The sequence below is a fragment of the Olea europaea genome, chromosome 14, assembly GCF_002742605.1.
Source record: "Olea europaea var. sylvestris chromosome 14, O_europaea_v1, whole genome shotgun sequence".
Classification (NCBI taxonomy): Eukaryota; Viridiplantae; Streptophyta; class Magnoliopsida; order Lamiales; family Oleaceae; genus Olea; species Olea europaea.
In genome coordinates this window covers 5,289,686-5,307,621 of record NC_036250.1, presented here as the reverse complement: position 1 = coordinate 5,307,621, position 17,936 = coordinate 5,289,686, and the positions used below count along the sequence as shown (strand labels likewise).

Below are 17,936 nucleotides of genomic sequence, written 5' to 3'. Positions count from 1 at the left end.
ATCCATCCCCACGCACATTTACCTCTTTGTATTTTTCATCCACGAATGATTGACAAGCTATGCAAAATTATCGTCATTCCATTCAACTTCAAATTGAGAAATGACAAGGATACTATAGTAGCAGATTTGGAGGCTATATATAGAAGAAGTTTTGTGGAAAATATTCGTTTTACAAATAAATTTTATATCTATATGTTGATATCAAAATCATACCTGAGTGTACCTGAGATTGAACTTGGACTCAACTAAGATCATAGATTGAAAGGTAGATTTATTGACCTCGTAATCTATTTAGTACTTAAGTCAATTAACTGTATGATAGATTTATAGATGATTTGTGAGTTAAAATTTTAATGAGATTAAAATTATGTTTAAAAAGTGTTCATAAATAATGTAAGTAATAAATAGATAGAAATGAGTTGTGAATAAATAAATAGTACTCGTAGTTCCTTAAAATTTATCGATAAAAAGTGTCTTAAACGTTTATAAACAATTTATAAACGTGAACCCAATATACAATAAGAGGGAATGCCCAAAGGTGCGGGCCATGACCAACCGAGTGTTAGACTAGGTCCCTTCCCATATAGCCTCGTTGGGGGCTATTTCTACAAAGGTTGGGATATCTTGGCCCTAGGAACAAGGTCAGAGACAAAGTCACAACAGAGGATATTAAGTTTAAGCTAGAGAAGGAAATGAAATCCCTAAAGGTTTCACGATACTAGGTGTGCTAAGTTATGAAGCGAGGGATTTATAATGATGTCAATGCCATGCTTAAGTTCATACTTAGAGATCATTTTTAGGTCAACCACAAAGCACCTCGAGTTAGAGAGGTCCGACTTATGAAGTTTTTGATGTAGATTTGTAGGGTGACCTTAGGATTGAGACCATTAAGGAAGGATTTTGACTGAACTATAACTGTTGAATACAGACAATAAGTTTAAAGATGAAACACGATCTATATTGAGGCACCAACCTCAACATCAAATTTACGTGGTAGTATTAGAATCGTGGTAGCAATCTCGGAGTGGAGGATCCTCAAAGTCAGGCCAATTTTCTTCAAGAAGCACAATGGACGTCCCGCGAACATGGTGCTAAAGGTCAAATCTGGGGTGTTCCAATTTTGATCTTATCACTATAATAATTATTTTTTTAACTTTGAAAAGGAGGCTTCGACCAAGAGGAGCCTCTAGATCTGCCCGAAGTATGGCAAATGCGTGAAAAATGGTCGGCAACCATATTCTCACCGTCTATTGCGGACTCGGTCTGAGAGGCCTGCGTCCTTCTATTTTTTCTAAAAAATTTTAAGGATCAATTAAATTAATTAAAGAAAAATAATAATTATTAAAGTTCTTTAAGCAATTAAAATAATATTTTAAGTTAAAAAGTGTCTTTCTCTAAGCATGTTGAGCACGTACAATTTGAGTCTTAAACCTCCTTGCACAGACTATCACCAGTCTTCTTTTACATATAGCTCCTGTATGGTGAAAAATAAATCAGATTTTTAATAAATTTTGATAAAAATTATTGAAATGTGTAGTTGAAAAGTTGTGAATCTTATAAAATATGTGATTAAAATTAATTGTTGTCTTTAATTTAGAATAAAATTTTAATTTTAATTTGTAACAAATAGGCCATAGTTGTTTCTTTTTAATATTTACATCTTTTCTTTTCAACTTTATCCTCGCACTATTCCAGACTACCCTTTAGCCGAGGGTATTTTGGTAACTTACCCAAAAAAAAATTTGAAGGGTAAAGAGGTAATTCTACCTTCAGGACACTGGGGAGTGGCAGTATAAAAAATTTCTTGTCCAGACTCCACAATAATAATAAAAGAAAAAGCCCCCTGTTTTTGAAAATCCTTCACGTAAGCAAACTTTTATGCGCGTCCAACCAAAAATCCTCAGCTAATTCTCGACTAACGAGTAAAAGTGCAAAAACAAACTCTTGAGTCACCTACATTTCTCCATCCCCACCGCTATTTTCAATCCCTTTTCAGATTTTAGTGTAGAATTTCAATGGAACTTCGTTTTGCTGCAATTCTTGTTTCAATCAATTTTTTCCTCTTCTTTGATGCCTACTTATGCACCGCTGCTACTGCCATTTACTCTTCAAGGCTGATTCATAGGTTTTCAGACGAAGCACAGCAGCTTTGGGTGTCGAAAAGCAAGAGCAATGAAAAAAGTAACACCCAAGGGTCGTGGCCGGAGGAAAAGAGCTTGGGCCATATGAGATTACTGTTGGACGGTGATTTGAAGCGGCAGAGGCTCAGGCTTGGGACCCAGAATGAGCTTTTGGTTCCTTCTCTAGGCGGCCATACTTATAACTATGGCAATGACTTGGGTTGGTAAGTGTATTTTTCTCATTTTCGTTAGTTAATTTTGTCTTAGTTATATTGGAATTTGTTTGGGTTTTTGCAATGTATTGCGTGTCTATCTCTATGTGTTTTTATAGTCTTATATTTTTGAGCTCAGGTTTAAGTGGACTTTTGATTGTCTAGCCAAATATTTCAAATTTCTGGAAATACTTGCTATTTTTTAGGGATATTAATTCGTGTATACAGTGTATGTTTTAAATAGCCGAGTGAATTTTGTTCTAGATTATGAATCTGATTTGGTTAAACCAATTTGTGCAGAACATTACTGTTAATAGTAGTGTGACAAAATCGGAATTTTTCTGAGATATAAAATGCAAAAAGAATTATATGTTCCACTTTTTTCTTTAATTTCCATAAAAAATTGAATTATACGTAATACGATGCTAGGCAAATGAGTGAAGACAGAGGAAATTGCCAAGCTGGAAAGCCAGATATTCAAACTGTATCAACTTGCAATGTACTGATATACATTGTCTTGATCTCAATCTAGAAAGCTGCGTCTTGGAATGTATATCCTGGTTTTTCCGGCTTCTGCCAACAATGCCGCCTCCAAATCTTGATTTGACGTGATTATCGAGTGTTGGCATTCGGCATCACGTAATTGTAGCTTGGGTCCAAGGGACATAAAAAACATATCCTACCAATTCGGAATACTGTGTCTAGTTATTATTAATAATAATTTTAAAGACGAATATTTGATTAAATGAGTGTGGAAATGCCAAACAAGTTGGTTGCAGTATTTTTGGCTTGGCCTTGCGACACACCAGTTAGTTCTTCCCCATAACGGAAATGATTACGACATCTTCAACTTAATATTATCCGTGCTGACGTGCATAAAGAGAAATATTGTTTCGTATCCTTTAAAGCTATCCATCTCTGAATATGCAAAAGATATATTTCTCAGCAATCTAAATTTGGGTCCAAGGGACATAAAAAACATATCCTACCAATTTGGAATATTGTGTCTATTTATTATTAATATTAATTTTAAAGACGAATATTTGATTAAATGAGGGGGGGGGGGGATGCCAAACCAAGTTGGTTGCTGTATTTTTGGCTTGGCCTTGCATCACACCAATTACTTCTTCCCATAAAATGAAATGATTACAGCATCTTCAACTTAATGGTATCTGTGCATAAAGAGAAATATTGTTTCTTATCCTTTAAAGTTATCCATCTCTGAATATGGGAAAGATAAATTAATCCCTTTTTTTTCCCTGTCAGCAATCTAAATTTGGCATCAGATACATCATACGTACACTAAACAAGATCTGTGAAGCCCATCTAGTGGACGTGCATGGGTGTTACTCCATAATAGTTTTAATTGAGAATTTTACCGTTCACAAATGTATCCATGCTCAAATTTCTATCGATTTAACATTACCTTGAAAATATGGTAAAGATTTAAAATCAGCACACACAATTATCATTTTTATTTTATTTATTTATTTTTCCATTCGAAGGTGCTCTTTTACAATTCTTTAGTTAGATTATGTTCTGATATATAATATATGTGTGGCACATTAATAATTACACTGCTGAAGCTTTTAGCATAGACAATGAATGCTCGCTATGCATGTGTTTTTTACTGTTCTTTTACCCTAAGTTTCCTTCTTGGTATAAATTTATATTATTGCGAGTCAAAATTGTATCTATAATTGGTCCAAAATACATTACATGGCTATTAAGGATTAGAATGCTACTTCAATTTACTATTTGTCATAGGGTTTGATTACAATTCCTATCAAAAAAAATTTACTATTTGTCATAGAGTTAATTTTCTTATAAATTGTCATATATTTTCCTTTGAAACATTTAGAGAATATATAGATACAAGAAGGAATTATTTCAAGACCTATTCTTAGCCTATACACTATACACAGCTGAACTCATGGTGGATCCTTAAATTAAGGGATTTGATACAAGCATGCAGCTAAGGTTTCTATTTTCTTGTGATTTTAATGACTCACGCCAACACTCTCCTTCAAGTTGGTGTATAAACGTCTCTAATGTCCAACTTGTCAAGGGAGTCATTAAAGTTCTTGCTAGAAATTGCATTTGTGAGTATATCTGCCAACTGGTCTTCCGACTTGACAAAAGGAAATTGAATAATCTTCTCCTCAAGATTCTGCTTAATGAAATGCCTGTCTATCTCCACGTGCTTTGTTCGATCATGCTAGACAGGATTTTGTGAGATATCAATGGTAGCTTTATTGTCACAAAACAAGTTCATCTCCATGCTAGGACCAAAGCCAATCTCCATTAGTAACCTTCTAAGCCATAATAGTTCACACAACCCTTTTGCCATGCCTCTAAACACGGCTTCAGCGCTGGACAGAGCCACCACCTTTTGCTTTTTACTTTTCCACGTAACTAAATTCCTTCCCACAAATGTAAAGTAGCCTGAAGTGGATTTTCTGTCCAAAACATTCCCTGCCCAATCTGCATCTGTGTACCCTTCGATATTCAAGTGATTATTCTTAGAGAACATCAACCCCTTTCCTGGTGAGGCTTTCAAGTAGCGAAGTATTCGGATCACTGCATCCATATGCTCTTTACTCGGATTATGCATAAATTGGCTCACCACACTTACGGCATAGTCAATATCAGGGCGAGTATGTGACAAATAAATAAGCTTTCCCACCAATCTTTGGTACCTTTATCCGTAGGCACTTGGTCCGTGTACTCTGTGAGTTTGTGATTTTGAGCTATGGGAGTGTCTACTGCTTGCACTCTAGGAGCCCCACCTCCAACAGTAGGTCCAGCACGTACTTTCTTTGAGACAAGGAATTACCTCTTCGTGACCTTGCCACCCCTATTCCCAAAAAATGCTTAAGTCCACCCAGATTCTTCATTCTGAACTCAACTGACAATTGCTCTTGTAGTCTTGAAATTTCTTCGGCATCATCCCCCGTAATAATCATGCCATCTACGTAAACAATTAGAGCCGTTACCTTCCCTTGCCGATGCTTTAGGAAGAGAGTGTGATCCACATTACTTTGATCAAAGCCATACCTTCTCATAGCCGAGCTAAATCGCCCGAACCATGCCCGAGGTGATTGTTTCAATCCATATAATGCCTGTTCCAACTTGCATACAACCTTGGTTCCAGAAAAGGATGTATAGCCTGGAGGGATATCCATATAGACTTCTTCTTCAAGATCGCCATGGAGAAAGGCATTCTTTACGTCTAACTGGAGTAATGGCCAATCTAAATTCGCTGCAAGAGATAGTAAAACTCTAACAGTATTTAGTTTGGCTACGAGTGAGAAAGTCTCCGTGTAATCTATACCGTATGTCTATGCGAACCCCTTCGCTACCAGCCTTGCTTTGTATCGGTCAATGGATCCATTAGCTTTGTATTTAATTGAAAATACCCATTTGCACCCCACTGTCTTCTTCCCTTCAGGCAATGGTATCAACCTCCACGTATTATTTTTTTGTAAAGCTTCCAATTCCTCTTGCATGGCTTGAGCCCACTTAGGATCACGTAAGGCTTCCTCCACACTATTTGGAATGTGACAGGATGATAATGTCTTTGTGAAGATCTTAATGGGCTCAGATAGATGTTGAGTGGACACATAATTTGCAATGGGGTATTTAGACTGCCTCTCTTCTTCATCAGGGGAGTATCTGTTAGGTGGCTTTCCTCGATTTTGCCTGAAAGGCAACACATATTCCACGGGAGCATTCGAGGTAGCAACATATGGAGGAGTAGTAGGAGAGCTTACCTCAGGATTGTTCTCAGTAGGAGAGTTGGGTACTATCGAGGAAAGGGGTTCTTGACTTTCTTGGTTTATAGACTCTCCATGGACAGGAACTTCTTCACTCTCAACTTCAGCTATGTTCAAATCCTACAGCTTTGTAGTTTCATTATTTTTGGTTCCTTCAACTTCAGTTTCATGCTCTCCCATTTTTCTCTTGTCATCGGTAGCAGGAACCGCCATTAACCAATTCAGCTCTTCATCCATAGACTCCCCTTGAAGATCTGAATTGGGTACTATGGGAGAAAATGAAGGCTCGGATTCAAGAAAGGTGGCATCCATTGTGGTATATGTTTTGTTAGTAGTAGGGTCAAAGCATATGTAGCCCTTTTATGTACCCTGTGGCCCAAAAACAAACATCTGACAGCACATAGATCAAGCTTGGTACGTTGGTTTTTGTGGAGGTGAACAAAGACCACACAACCAAAAACTCGAGGAGGGAGCTCAGCACAGTAGGTAAAGAGACATGAGAGGAGAGCGCTTGCAAGGGAGTTTTAAAGTGCAAGACTTTGGAGGGCATGCGGTTGAGTAGGTATACAGCTGTAGACACGGCACTTCCCCAATGGCGTGTTGGAACGTGTGTGCCGAGAAGAAGAGCTCGGATTGTCTCCAAGATATGGCGATTTTTTGTTCGGCAATGCCATTCTGTTGTGGGGTCTGAGAACATAAGGTTTCATGGAGGAGACCATGCTGCTTGAAGTATGCTTGGAAACGGTGATCGACAAACTCCCTTCCATTATTTGACCGAAGAACTTGAATCTTGGCAGAAAATTGGTTTCGAATCATTGCATGAAAAGCCTTAAATAATGGAAACACCTAATCTTTGGTCTTCATAGGGTAAAGCCATGTCATTCGGGTGCAGTCATCCACAAAAATTACAAACCAACGGTGACCAGATAGAGTAATTATCGGGGAGGGTCCCCAATCATTAGAATGTATTAAAGCAAAGGGAACAGTACTTTTATTCAAACTTGCAGGGTAGGAAATTCTATGGCTCTTAGCCAAAATACAAGTATCACATTTAAAGTCAACATTATGTAAATGTAAGAATAAATTCGGAAATAAGTGCTTCAAGTAACCGAATGATGGATGTCCCAAGCAACGATGCCACAACCATATTTCCTGTTCTTTGCTACTGATCTGATGATGCACGTGATGTGTTGTTCCTCGGCTGAAATCATCTAAGTAATATAACCCCCTCCTCTTAGTACCACGCCCAATAATCTCCTTGCTGAGAACATCCTGGAGAAGACAAAAGGTAGGATAGATCAATACTACACAATTGAGTTCCTCATTTACTTGACTTACAGACATTAATTTATTTGATAATGAAGGGACAAGGAGAGTATGGGATAAGGTGAGTGAGGGTGATAATGGCACGGCTCCAGCCCGTGACTGGATATGCAACTCCGTTTGCATTAGCAATGCAGGTCCGCCGTGGTTGAGTTGTATGTGAGAAGTCCTTGGGGTCAAAAGTCATGTGATTTGTAGCCCTCGAGTCTATAATCCAGGCACCCGCATCCTGTGAATTAGAACTACAAAAAACTTGTCCACAATGACCTTGGTCTACAGAAGTGGAAGAATCAGTCAGAGGGATAAGCGAGAGTTGAGACCCAACTGTGACTACAGCAGCTTTGCCCGTGCCTTCCTCAAGTGCTGTGGTGTCTCTTTTCTCCTAGCTTGCAGCTCATGCCACCACTCGGGATACCCATCTTGAAGCAGGTATCGCGAGTGTGTTTGGTATTTCCACAGTGTGTACATTTTTCTCCATTGGACGGACCTTTCAACTTGGAAAATGAGTTGTGTTTCCTAGTCACCAGCTTTGGTTGTTGGCCAGGTTTCGAGCTTTTAGTGGCCATAACAACACCGCTGGTTATAATCTCTGTCCCAGATGTCATCACAATCTGGCGAGTGTCCTCCCTGCTCGATTGTGGGAAATGGTTTCAGTTGGAGTACATCGCTCCGAATGTTATCGAGTCGGTCATCTAATCCATCTAGGAAAATGTAGACTCTTTCCTCCTGTAGTAAGGAATTGTATTTTTGTATATCTATTGCACGCTCCATGGGATTAGGACGTCGGAAGTCTATCTCACGCCACAGCCCTTGTAAATCATTGTAGTATTTTTCAATTGATCCTCCTCCCTACCGCATCCAAGTTACCCTACGCCGGAGGTCATAAACTTGTGAAGTATCAGTTCCATCAAAATATGTATGAAATTCACGACCAGAGACGGGTCCATTGAGTTTATCAGCCATCCTTTCACTATCGCATTTTCGGTATGCCATTTACGAAATGTTGGATTTGTTTCAGAAGGTTGAGGAAAGTTTCCATTAATATATCCCAATTTGTCCGTGCCTCAGCCACCTGGGACCATATAGCATAATTGGATCCATCCAACTTAATGCTAATCGGTACAATAGGGGAATCGGTGATCGGCAATTGTGATGTGGTCTGGACCTTTGTCAAAGCCTCTGTCATTTTGGTCGTAAGGTTGTCAAGAATTGAATCAGTGGAGGTGTTTGGTGGCTGTACCAAATCGGTGGAGTCAGCCATGGATTCCAAGCTATTTGGGTTCCCTTTCTCTGTCAGTTCACGGGAAGCCCAAGACCATGCTCTAATACCATGTCATAGAGTGAATTTTCTTATAAATTGTCATATATTTTCCTTTGAAACATTTACAGAATATATCGATACAAGAAAGAATTATTTCAAGACCTATTCTTAGCCTAGACACTATACACAGCTGAACTCATGGTGGATCCTTAAATTAAGGGATTTGATACAAGCATACAGCTAAGGTTTCTATTTTCTTGTGATTTTAATGACTCACGCCAACACTATTTGTGGTAATAGCTGTTTTTTAATTCTTGTTACATCACATGATAAACTAACCCATATGAAACAAAATCCATTGAAAAGCTCGAGAAAGTGGAAAAATGAAATCTAGATTTCCAAATTGGCTGTTCATTTGTTATGTTTGGACTCAAATATCTAAATTTAGATGTTGCTTTCTTGACCTCTTTACTTACAACATGGTTGAAGGTCCAATGGTTGTTTCCATGGCTTCACCATGGGGAATCTTTTTCACATTGAGAAAATTATACAATACAAAATGGGAAGGCCAGAACACTGGACAATGAGGACATAAATAAAACTAAACAACATGTCTGTGTAAACATATATCCAGATTTAACATTTGATTATTACGTGATTATTTATTGCAGGTTGCATTATACATGGATTGATGTGGGCACGCCAAACACTTCTTTCCTTGTCGCGTTGGATGCTGGAAGTGATTTGTTTTGGGTTCCTTGTGATTGTGTACAATGTGCTTCACTGTCTTTAAGTCACCACTCCATGTTGGTAGGCTCTCCATCTCCATTGTCGGATACAATTTGTTTTTCTTATTTTTCACTATATTGTAGAAAATATTTTCTGTGCTTTGGCGTTGGGAGTTCTAATGAGAATTTTTGCACAGTTTTCCTGATTAAGCTATATTTATAAAATTCAAACCACCTTTTATCCACACATTTTGTGGGACCACAAGTACTATCGGTTGGGCACCACCCATTTCTATCCATTTATAAACAAAACCGTTTATAAACACTTTCCAAACGTGTTTTAATTTTTTTGAGGAACAAAATCACAATATATGTTGAAACCTTGAGAAGATAAAGTGTTTTCATATCATCACTTTTTATGGAATTGAGCTATCTAGTTTATTGGTATCCGAGTCTTCATATCTGAAAGGTCAAGTAATAGCTATTGAGAGAATGCCGTTTTCATTTTGACTTGAAGGAACCCCATGTTTCTCCTATCCAGCCCGGGCAGTCTTCAGAAAAATAATTAAGAGTCCTTTTCTTAACATGGAATTTTATTTCCTATGGAGTTTTAGCGGTTAACTCTTTAGTAAGATGTTATGGCTTTGACCTGTGATAGGGTAGATAGTGATAGCAGGTTTAGCCGTTAATTTTCCAGTGATTGATTGGCAGGTGCTCCCTCCTGTTTGGGGCATCTATTATGCAGGATAGAGATCTGAGTCAGTATAGTCCATCCCGCTCGAGCACTAGCAAGCAGTTACCTTGCAGCCATGAGTTGTGCGACCAAGGGCCCAATTGCAAAAACCCAGAGGAGCACTGTCCTTATAGTGTTAAATACTTATCCGAAGATACTTCAAGCTCAGGATTTCTGTACGAGGATCAGATACATTTGGCCTCTGTGGGAGGGAACAGACAGCCAAGTTCTGCCCAGGCTCCTGTAATCTTAGGGTATGTTTAGTTTATCTGTCCGAAATTTCTAACCTTGTTTCTTTTTTGCTTTTCATAATATCTATTTTTTTTTCTCAATTGCAGCTGTGGTAGGTCACAAAGTGGTATTTATTTGGAAGGAATTGCCCCTGACGGTCTCATGGGATTGGGGCCTGGGGGCATATCTGTTCCTAGTTTGCTTGCAAAATCTGGATTTATTCCACATTCGTTCTCATTTTGCTATGACAAGAGCTATTCTGGGAGAGTGTTCTTTGGGGATGAAGGGCCTACATCTCAAAGATCTACTCCATTTTTACCATTGAAAGGAAAATCGTAAGTCTATGGTCTATTTATATCAGCTGTTACTATGTGCATTTTATGTAATTGTTACTTTAATCATTCTAGTATTTACGATTTATGGTTTTTCTCCGATTTCTTTCTTCCTTTTGTCAGTGTTGCCTATATTGTTGAAGTGGAGAGTTACTGTGTTGCGAATTCCTGTCTAAAGATTACTGAATTCAAAGCACAAGTCGATACTGGGTCATCTTTCACATATCTTCCACATGAGACTTACGAACAAGTTCTTGCTGAGGTTCTCCTCTTCTCTCTTAAGATTTAAAATTCAATTCATTTATTTATCTCTTTCTGCTTTCTTCATTAACATCGTGTTCCACGTGATATTTCTATCACATTTCCATTCATTACAGTTTGACAAACAAGTTAATGCTAAAAGGATCACGACACAAGGATTTGACTACTGTTACAAGGCTCGGTAAACACGGATTAACTTGAACAGCATTTAATTTTCTACCTCAGTGCATTTTGAAAGTTGCTTAGTTTCCCATCTTTCTTATTAGAGCTGATTCTCAGTGTTCGTTTTAATTAATGCAGTTCACTAAAATTACCCAGCATGAAACTAGTTTTTTCCTTGAACCAAAGCTTTGTAATTGAAGATCCCACGTTCCAAGTTTCTGACAATCAGGTGCGTATTTGTAACTTTCTTATTTCGTCATGTCCTGGTGACAACTGACACTAACCAGTAACTGTTTTATTTGTCATCATTGAGCAATAATTTACAGAGCTTAAATGATTGAAGAACAATCATCACTTTATTCCACAGAACCTAATTAAATCCTTTTGAAGTTACTATGTCCCAGTCTTTGCTTAGATTTGATTGCTATGCATATTAAATGTGGTTAAAATCTTTTCAAATTCGTAGATCACTGTTCACATAAATATTTAATATGACCATTTGATTAGAATGTGTTCATTTATTCACTTCAGCCTGTTTAAAGATTCCACTTATTACTGGAAAATTTGAGTTGCTATCTATAGTGCTTTAGGCACAGCTGAAGACTGTTGGGTTATGATTATGATGGTTGTTAGATAATTGGTTATTGAATAAGCAGGAGCGTTAGTCTTTAAGTAAGAATCATACTTTGAACTATCAATCTATCGATTGGCAGATAAACAGACTAACAACTGTTATATGTTAAAAAGACTGGGAGGTGAGTCAAAAATTTTGAAAAACCACGGGAGCATTCATTCTTAAATCACTAGATCACATTCTCACATTTTCAATGTAATAGTAGTTGCTTTCTAGCTATGTTGCTCGGACTCGGGTGCGGGTGTCGGACACGGGTACATATCTAGGGGTTGGATTCTTCTCATTTTTAAAATTAAGATATGGGGATACGGTTAAAAAGGATCCGAATTGTGGATATGGGTACGAGGATACGTCCTACAATTTGTTTAAAAATTGTTCAATTAAAGTACACAACAACAATATTAAAGCAAAAAGGCAAATTACCACAATACAAATGTTTCATATAATGATAAAAATCCAAATTCAAACAAAGCATAATTCAAAATAAAGTTAAACATCCAAAATGTTACAACTTCAAAATAAGTTTTCCACTTGAAATCAAACTAAACTAGCATTCCCAATCAAGCTCTACTCCTCTTCTTCATCAAACGTAATTGCCTCCAATTCTGGCTCATCAAGGGATAGTTCCGCCATCTCAATGATACCTTGTCCATCCAATTCAATTTGATCCCCGCCTACAAAAAATATAGATATATAAATATTAATGTAAAAAAAATTAGATATCTAAAAAAAACAAAGAATATAAGAATATTGTATACATACACAAATCCCAATATTTTGTTGGCCCACTTTGTACTCTTCTTTTCGTGACAGGAGTCGAAGATTACAATGAATAAATACCAAGTCTTCCGCCCTACTCGATGCTAGTTTGTTTCTCTTGATACTCTGGATGAGTGAATACGTTCTCCAATTTCGCTCACAACAAGAAGAGGATGCCGGTTGCGAGAGCAATTTAAATGCCAGAGATTGCAACAAAGGTATCGAAGAACCATGATTGGCCCACCAAGAGATTGGCTCTTCGTACATTCTTGCATCAATCACATGGGGTTGATTGTAATACTCCGATCCAGTAGAAAAGGACCCAAATTCAGCATATGCTTTCCTCAAATCAGCCGGATTTTCAAACAACCTTTTGAAGCATTTGCTTCTATTCATTGAAACTTCTTCATCTTCATGTGGTGCAATTCTTTGAATTCCGTTACTTCCATCTTGAAGCCAAGCTTCATTATAATACTTAGGAACCAAAGAGTGTGCCATACAAAGCAAAGGAGTGTTACTCTTATTCCATCTACTCTCCAAAACTTGATGAATAGCATCAAAAAAATCTGAATGCCCAGAAACTATATCTAGCCCCTCGTGCTCAAATACAATCTTTTTCACATTTTCAATCATTGTATCCCACATATCATATATTAAATGAAAAACTGGAGAATCAGTATCACCAACTTGTAACATATTATAAATAGGCTCAGTGAAAGATAAAAAATAATCCAAATTATCCCACCAAACGTCATTGACTACACATGTTTTCACTTCTTGTGATTTGCCTTCATTATTCCCGTCCCTATAAATTCTCCAATCTGAATCCATCACCATTTTCTCAAGCGCTGGCCTAACTTCTCTTAATCGTTTATTCATTACAATAGCAGATGCAAATCTTGTAGTAGCCACCCTCAACAAACACAACTTAGAATATTTATTGTATATAGGTAATGCCATTCCATGATTAACAATAAAATTACGAATGTTTTTCACATCACTCACCAAATCAGCAATCCACTTACAATATGCATACTGTGGTGATTTTTCAGATGGATCACATAGACTTTTCAAAGCCAAATTCAGACTATGTACCACACAAGGAGTCCAAAAGATATGAGGATACCTTGTTTCAATGCTTAGTCCAGCAGATTTATAGTTGGCAGCATTGTCAGTGATGATTTGAACAACATTTGAGCTTCCAATTTGCTTGATTGCATCCGTAAACATTGCTGCCACGTATTCTCCATCTTTTATATTGCTACTTGCATCAATTGCTTTAATAAACATGGCTCTCCCTGCAGATGCTCCCATCACATTAATAAGAGGTCTCCTTTGTTTATCCAACCAGCCATCAGAAACAATAGGCACTCCCTTTTTCCTCCATGAATCTCTAATAGGCTGAAGTTTTCTGTTGATATTCTCCTTCTCCTGTGCAAGCAATGTTGTACGCAGCCGGTTATAAGTAGGAGGGGTATAACCAGCCACATTACTATTGGCCAAAGTTCTACAAAACTGTCTGAAGTAAGGAGATTTTGCAAAATTGAAGGATAACGCACTGGCATAAAACATTCTGGCAGCCTCTTTATCAGCAGTGTCCCTTTGCGCCATGTTGAAAGTCTTTTCTAAAGGTCCAAGCTGTCCTCTTTTCTTCTTCATTTTCTGTTGCAGTAAATCAGAATCACTGGGCAGTGAGACATATTCAGCCCTTTTCCTTTCGTTAATCTCATCTTGTAATTTTTTCCTCTCAACTTGCTTGTGTTCCCTTTTGATTGATTGATGAATGTCATCTGTTATGACTTTACAACACTCGACTCCTTGATTTGGAAGTTTTAGCAAATGAGCCTTCACTTTAGTGTAAGATCCAGTCACTTTTTTATTGCAATAGTTGCAACTCCAAGTCCGATTTCCGCCACCGCTCAATGCTACGGTCAGTACCTTCACATGGTTCCATAGTGGCTTATCATCGAATTGATTTGCACGAAGATTTGAGGGTCGTTGAGGTGTTTCTAGTGTAGAGTTAGATGGATTCATACTTGAAAATTAGGAGTAAGCAATATTCTGGAATTTTTTGATTGAATTTTCGATTGAAGAAAATAATTTTCTGTAGAGGAAGATGAAAAATGTGGAGTTTTCTAGTGCAAAAATTCCAAGAAGGCAGATAAAACGTCTTTTGCAATTCCAAATGTCCTTTGCAATTCCAAGAGTTGACCTATTATAGGAAGAATCTTCAAATCTGGTGCAATTTATGGGGAAAGAGACTAACTCATCAAATAGCAATTAATGCACCAGAAATTTTGTCTCGTCCAAAGCTCCAACCCTCATCTTCCCTATCTACGTGTTTGCAATTACAGGTTAAATGCTGCTGCCATTTTCATTCCTCCATTTCCAGCCGTGTCCGAGTTCAAAGCCGAGTATCCGACCCGTATCCGTATCCGTGTCGTGTCGACATGGATACTTGGCCAAAAATGGAGAGTCCGAGCAACATAGCTTTCTAGTTTGTTCAGCCATTCTTCTAGAAAATACTTCACACTTTATTAAAGGTTGAACCCCAGCCTTGAGGGTCCCCCATCGCCCCGCCCCTGGAGCATTGTGAGGGAGGTAAATCGCGAGATGTGTCTAAGCAGGACAAGGAACAAGAGCTTGCCTGTACACTGGTGCCCACAAAGAGTCTAATTCCATATCTCAGGAATTGAACCCTCACATTACGGCTGCCAGCAAGGTTGAGACTACTTCACTCCTGTCCTTTGCACCACTGGGCTATGCCCCAGGGGACGATACTTCACACTTTATTACTTAGCCTATGTTTGGCTCATGTTATGAATTGTTCATAGACACTCAAGTCACTTTTTATCCACCCATTTAGGGGGGATCCACAAGTGCTACGCACTTATTCACTATTCATTTCTATCTATTTATAAGTTAAATTATTTGTAAATACTTCCCAAACGTGCTTTTAATGAAATGTATCCAAATTTCCTGTTTTTATCTTGGAATTTATAATAGTGTATTACTAACTTTGGATGTATATGCCTAGATAATAACAATCTTTCCACTGCATGCTGATTTTGTGCTTTTCCACCACTCTTGGTACTTGACAAATAGAATAAAAGAATTGTTCGTGCTTGATCTGTCTTGGAGTGCTTTTGCGCTAAAAATTGGTTACTCAATAGATTAAGTAGATGACAAGGTTTGTGCAGGGAGACTTAAGTTGCTTAGGCGTACATGCTATGGACGGGGATATTGGTATCATTGGACGTAAGTACTTATTTCTGTGCACATAATGATATAATCATATGTCCATGTCAGTTACTTCTCCTTTTGCTCCTCTCTCTTTCAGCACACGAAAAACACCCATTAGGAACATTTGTCTCACAACTGACAATAAAATTTCTTGCAAAAATTACATTTCATGCAGAAAACTTCCTGATGGGTTACCGCATGGTTTTTGATTGGGAGAAGTTGAAGCTGGGTTGGTCTATTTCTAATTGTAAGTAAATTTTGCATATTTGATTCCCTTAATCCCTTACCTATTGTTTTTTATAAAAAGAAGAAAAGATTAGGAATTAGGTGGTTATTGTTCCCTTCCATAAGAAATATAAACAGATACTATGTGTTTGAGCCCCATTTTTATGAAAAAATGCATTTTAGAATGGTAGATTGATGAGAAATGTGTGGTTGAAAAATAAGAAAAAGTTTTTGATTTACGTAAAATATTATTTTAATAAATAATGTATGGTTGAAAAGAAGATAGAGAAAAATGTATATTGAGAAGAATGAGAATCAAACAAGGCCATTATCTTGAAATTCGCCATCTTTCACAAATGTTCAAGATTTACTCTAGTATCAAATGCACTGTAAAAGATTATGATACCATATGGGAGAAAAAGAATTGAAGGCATAAGACTGGTTGTTATAATATCATTAGAGATTAATCTAGCATGCGTATTGAATTAAACACAGACCAGACGGTGAATTGACGATCTGGGTGACTGGCCTGTCTGGGAGACAGTGTTAGATCAATTTGCAAGCAAACAGATCAAACTTGCGCGGTTCTAAATGAAAAACAGCGACCCATTTAGATAAACCAGGCGGATTTTTTGCAGTCTTTTTAAAAAGCCTAAACTGTGGCTTGACCTCAAGGTTAAAAATGTATGTGCTAAGAAGGTTAGTCTTACCTAAATGTCTAAAACCTGAACGAATATATTTTAACATCAACATATGTATCAATATGGGAAAAAGAAAAATATTTTCATAATCTCAACCTTCGAACACATGCAAAAATAAGATAATAATAATTATTAAAAATTATTTAATTATCGAGTATCTATTTTAACCATGACTTTTAAACTTGGTCACATTTATTCCTCAAATTATTATTTAAAGATTATTTTTGTTAGAATTTTGACGCATTAATGACCCACCGAGGCAACAAGTGACTGTTTTGGGTCTGAAAACTATGATTGAAACTCTACAATAAGTGCTCTAAATCATGAATCTATTTTAGTCGTAGTACACGTCAAATGCATTAGTCTATGATTTATCCATATTGAATCTACTAGATCTAGTAGTAGGATCATAGTTTGCTGTCCAGTTTTAATTACAGATGATCTTATATTGAGTAAAAATAACGTGTGTACACAGGTCAAGACATTGGTGACAACCTGGAAGTCCATCCGACACCTCCCCCAAGTGGTGCATCGCCAAAATCGTTGCCAATAATCGAACAACAGCATCCTGCAAGTGGGCATGCTGTCCCACCTGCTGTTGCTGGTCATACCCCTCCAAAACCCTCTGCAGCCTCCTCTCTTCCCTCACGGCGTCAATATGGTATTACAAGTCTGCTTCTGTTTGTATTGGCCATATGTGTAATTTAACCACAAACTTTACAATTAGTATGTCCATTTGTATATCTTCTCTATCCCATCCTTGTAAATCAGGTCAATAGAGTATTTGGTCTGTTAAAAAGTTGTTACGCTTGATGTTCGATGATTTTCTGTAGTTAGTTCTACAGCTATCAGCTGCTTTGTGTCTAATTGCCATCATATATCATGTGAACTGCCATTGATAACTTAATCGACATTTTGTCTTCGCGTAGATGTGGGAAATGGACTTTGGAAGATCAAAAGTAGCATATATAGAGCCTTGTGCTGGAAAACAAAAAAAGAAACTTCCTTGATGCATAGGGACAAGAATTTTGTCTATTGCATACAAGTGAGGTCCATAAATTGTTCAACGATAAGGCAGAAGTGGGTACTATTCGTGGATTCCTAGAAATATGTGAATAAAAGGAGGCTTTGAATGTTTGTCTGCAGTTTATAGTCATGGGCTTTTTGAGGTTGTGGCTAGTAACGCTTCTTTTCTTTTCTTTGTTTTTTTTTGGGGGGGGGGGGGGGGGGGGGGG

General features: G+C 37.6%; 2 protein-coding genes across 3 annotated transcripts; one reads left to right on the top strand and one right to left on the bottom strand.

Annotated features, from left to right (window-relative positions):
* Positions 1–1,842: 1,842 nt before the first annotated feature.
* Positions 1,843–17,629, top strand: LOC111408893 (aspartic proteinase-like protein 1). The gene is made up of 10 exons (XM_023038722.1): positions 1,843–2,344; positions 9,364–9,502; positions 10,166–10,407; positions 10,492–10,719; positions 10,840–10,978; positions 11,094–11,158; positions 11,278–11,368; positions 15,733–15,790; positions 15,951–16,022; positions 17,177–17,629. The coding sequence occupies exons 1-10, from the start codon at positions 2,016–2,018 to the stop codon at positions 17,407–17,409; spliced, it is 1,596 nt and encodes a 531-aa protein (XP_022894490.1). The 5' UTR covers positions 1,843–2,015; the 3' UTR covers positions 17,410–17,629.
* Positions 12,175–15,721, bottom strand: LOC111408894. 2 transcript variants are annotated; one of them, XM_023038723.1, is made up of 2 exons: positions 13,659–15,721; positions 12,175–13,006 (listed from the first exon to the last, which is right to left on the bottom strand). In XM_023038723.1, exons 1-2 carry the CDS (start codon positions 14,564–14,566, stop codon positions 12,925–12,927), a joined length of 990 nt encoding a protein of 329 aa, XP_022894491.1. In that variant the 5' UTR covers positions 14,567–15,721; the 3' UTR covers positions 12,175–12,924. The 2 variants fall into 2 exon arrangements, with proteins under 2 accessions (XP_022894491.1, XP_022894492.1); XM_023038724.1 differs by having other exon boundaries at positions 12,175–12,981; positions 13,659–15,720.
* Positions 17,630–17,936: the final 307 nt, after the last annotated feature.